This window comes from Hevea brasiliensis, chromosome 10 (assembly GCF_030052815.1).
Source record: "Hevea brasiliensis isolate MT/VB/25A 57/8 chromosome 10, ASM3005281v1, whole genome shotgun sequence".
NCBI classification, from domain to species: Eukaryota; Viridiplantae; Streptophyta; class Magnoliopsida; order Malpighiales; family Euphorbiaceae; genus Hevea; species Hevea brasiliensis.
The window spans coordinates 54,205,172-54,207,388 of NC_079502.1; the positions used below are offsets into that span (position 1 = coordinate 54,205,172).

Consider the following 2,217-nt stretch of genomic DNA (forward strand, 5'->3'; position numbering starts at 1 on the left):
GAAACTCCACTGGTTTCTCCTTAGAAAAATAATTGATATTAAAATATAACGAGAACAAAATCATTAAAGGAATAAAGCAAAATAAGATACGGTGCTCCAGCACCGAGTATGACATGCCTTGCTCGGCTACACTGTACATAGTTGAGGGGTGTCATAGATAAGGCTATTCATGTTCTATTTTGTGCATTAAGTAGAAGTGAATATAGTAAATTGTGTATGAAGTCTACTGCAAAAGAAATTTGGGATGCTTTAGTGGTTACTCATGAAGGTACTAGTTAAGTAAATGAGAATAAGATGGATTCCCTTATCTACCAATATGAATTGTTCAAGATGAAATTGGATGAAACCATAAGTGAAATGTATGATAGATTTGTGGAGATTATAGGAGGAATTAAATCTCTTGGGAATACATTCACAAATGAGGAGCTAGTAAAGAAGATTTTAAGAAATCTTCCTAAGGAGTGGCTACCTAAAGTAACTTCACTCAAGGATTCCAAGGACTTGAGCAAGGTGCAACTTGATGAGCTCTTAGGAAATCTCATTGACTATGAGATGACCCTCAAAAGAGAGTAAGTGGAGGAACCTAACAAAGCCAAAAAGAACCATTGCCTTTAAAGTATCTTCCGAAAACTCAAGTGATGAAGATGATGAGTTTAATGAGGAAGAATTGGCTCTAATGACAAGGAGAATAAGGAAGATGCTCTTCCAAAAGAAGTTCATGCCAAAGAGGAACTTCAAGAAGGACAAGGGAGAAAGTAGCAAGAGGGATCCTCCTATATGCTTTGAATGTAACAAACCGGGTCAAACTAGAATGGATTGTCCCAAATTGAAGAAGTCTTTCAAGAAGTTCAAGAAGAAGGCACTTAAAGCAACATGGGATAAATCAAGTGACTCTGAAGATGAGGAGATTGGTGATCAAGTTGCCCAAACGTGCTTCATGGCAATGGAGGAAAGCTCCAATGAGGTAACTTTGAATGATGATGTTGTTGAATTTTCTTATGATGAACTAGCTAATGCTCTTAAAGTTATGAATGATGAACTAGAATTAAGTCATAAGAGAAATACACTTTTGAAAAGTGAGCTTGCTAGTTTAAGGAAAGAAAATGAGACCTCATCTAAAGTTGATAGACCTTTAGATAGTAATGTGCAAAAATCCTTAGACGAGCTTTCATTAGAAAATGAGAAGTTGAAAAATGAAATTGTTGAACTAAAAACTTCTCTTTCCAAATTTGCTAAAGCAAAGGACAAACTTGATGAAATTTTGGACTTTCAAAGGTCTCCTAGCATCAAGTATGGACTTGGCTATAGTAAATTTGCCCAAGCACCTCCTTCCAAGACTACCTTTGTTAAAGCATCTAGTTCTAATGAGCCTAGTCCCCAAGTGCCTAGTCTAAAGGTGTCCAATCCTAAAGGACAAAAGCCAAAGAAATCTTGTGACAATGAAACTAGAAAGACTTCATTTCATCAACATGCTCCTAGACAAAATGTAAATAGGACATATACATCTAGGAGAGTTGCATCTAGGCCAAATCTTTATAGGGGACATGCTACTAGGCCTCATAACTATTATCACACTCACCATGCCTCATGCTTACATTCACATAATAAACATAAAAAGATTGATCATATGAGACCATTTGCTCACCCCCATACACATAGAAGGTTCAATGGACATTGTCACTATTGTGGTAAGATTGGTTACACCAACTATAGGTGTGCCATTAGGAAAATCCATCTTGGATATGGTAGAATATTTGATTTTAATGATGGAACTACTAACCCCCAAGGACTCAAGTACATTTGGGTGCCTAAAGTAAATTGAATTATCATGTGTAGGTGTGCTTGAAATCCTCAAAGCTTGAAAGTAAGTGGTACTTAGATAGTGGATGTTCAAGAAACATGACTAGAAATGCCAATCTCTTCCTTTCACTTGAAAAGAAAGATGGAGGTGTGCAAGTGACTTTTGGTGATAATGGTAAAGGTAAAATTGTGGGAATAGGTAAGGTTGGTAAGGAAAACTCCCCTATTCTTGACAAAGTGCTTTTGGTTGATGGTTTAAAACATAATTTACTTAGTGTTTGTCAATCATGTGATAAGGGTTGTAGAGTTGTTTTTGAGTCCAAATCTTGCTTTTGTGTCTAGGATGAGTGATAACAAAATGTTATTTATTGGTGAAAGAATTGAAAATATTTATGTTATCGATTTGCATGCTTTGTC

At 36.0% G+C, this 2,217-nt stretch overlaps 1 protein-coding gene across 1 annotated transcript; it reads left to right on the forward strand.

The window, feature by feature from the left end:
* The first annotated feature begins 294 nt into the window (after nucleotides 1-294).
* Nucleotides 295-1,822, forward strand: LOC131169362 (uncharacterized). The gene is made up of 3 exons (XM_058128583.1): nucleotides 295-569; nucleotides 637-1,139; nucleotides 1,239-1,822. The coding sequence occupies exons 1-3, from the start codon at nucleotides 295-297 to the stop codon at nucleotides 1,820-1,822; spliced, it is 1,362 nt and encodes a 453-aa protein (XP_057984566.1).
* The last annotated feature ends 395 nt before the right edge of the window (nucleotides 1,823-2,217 follow it).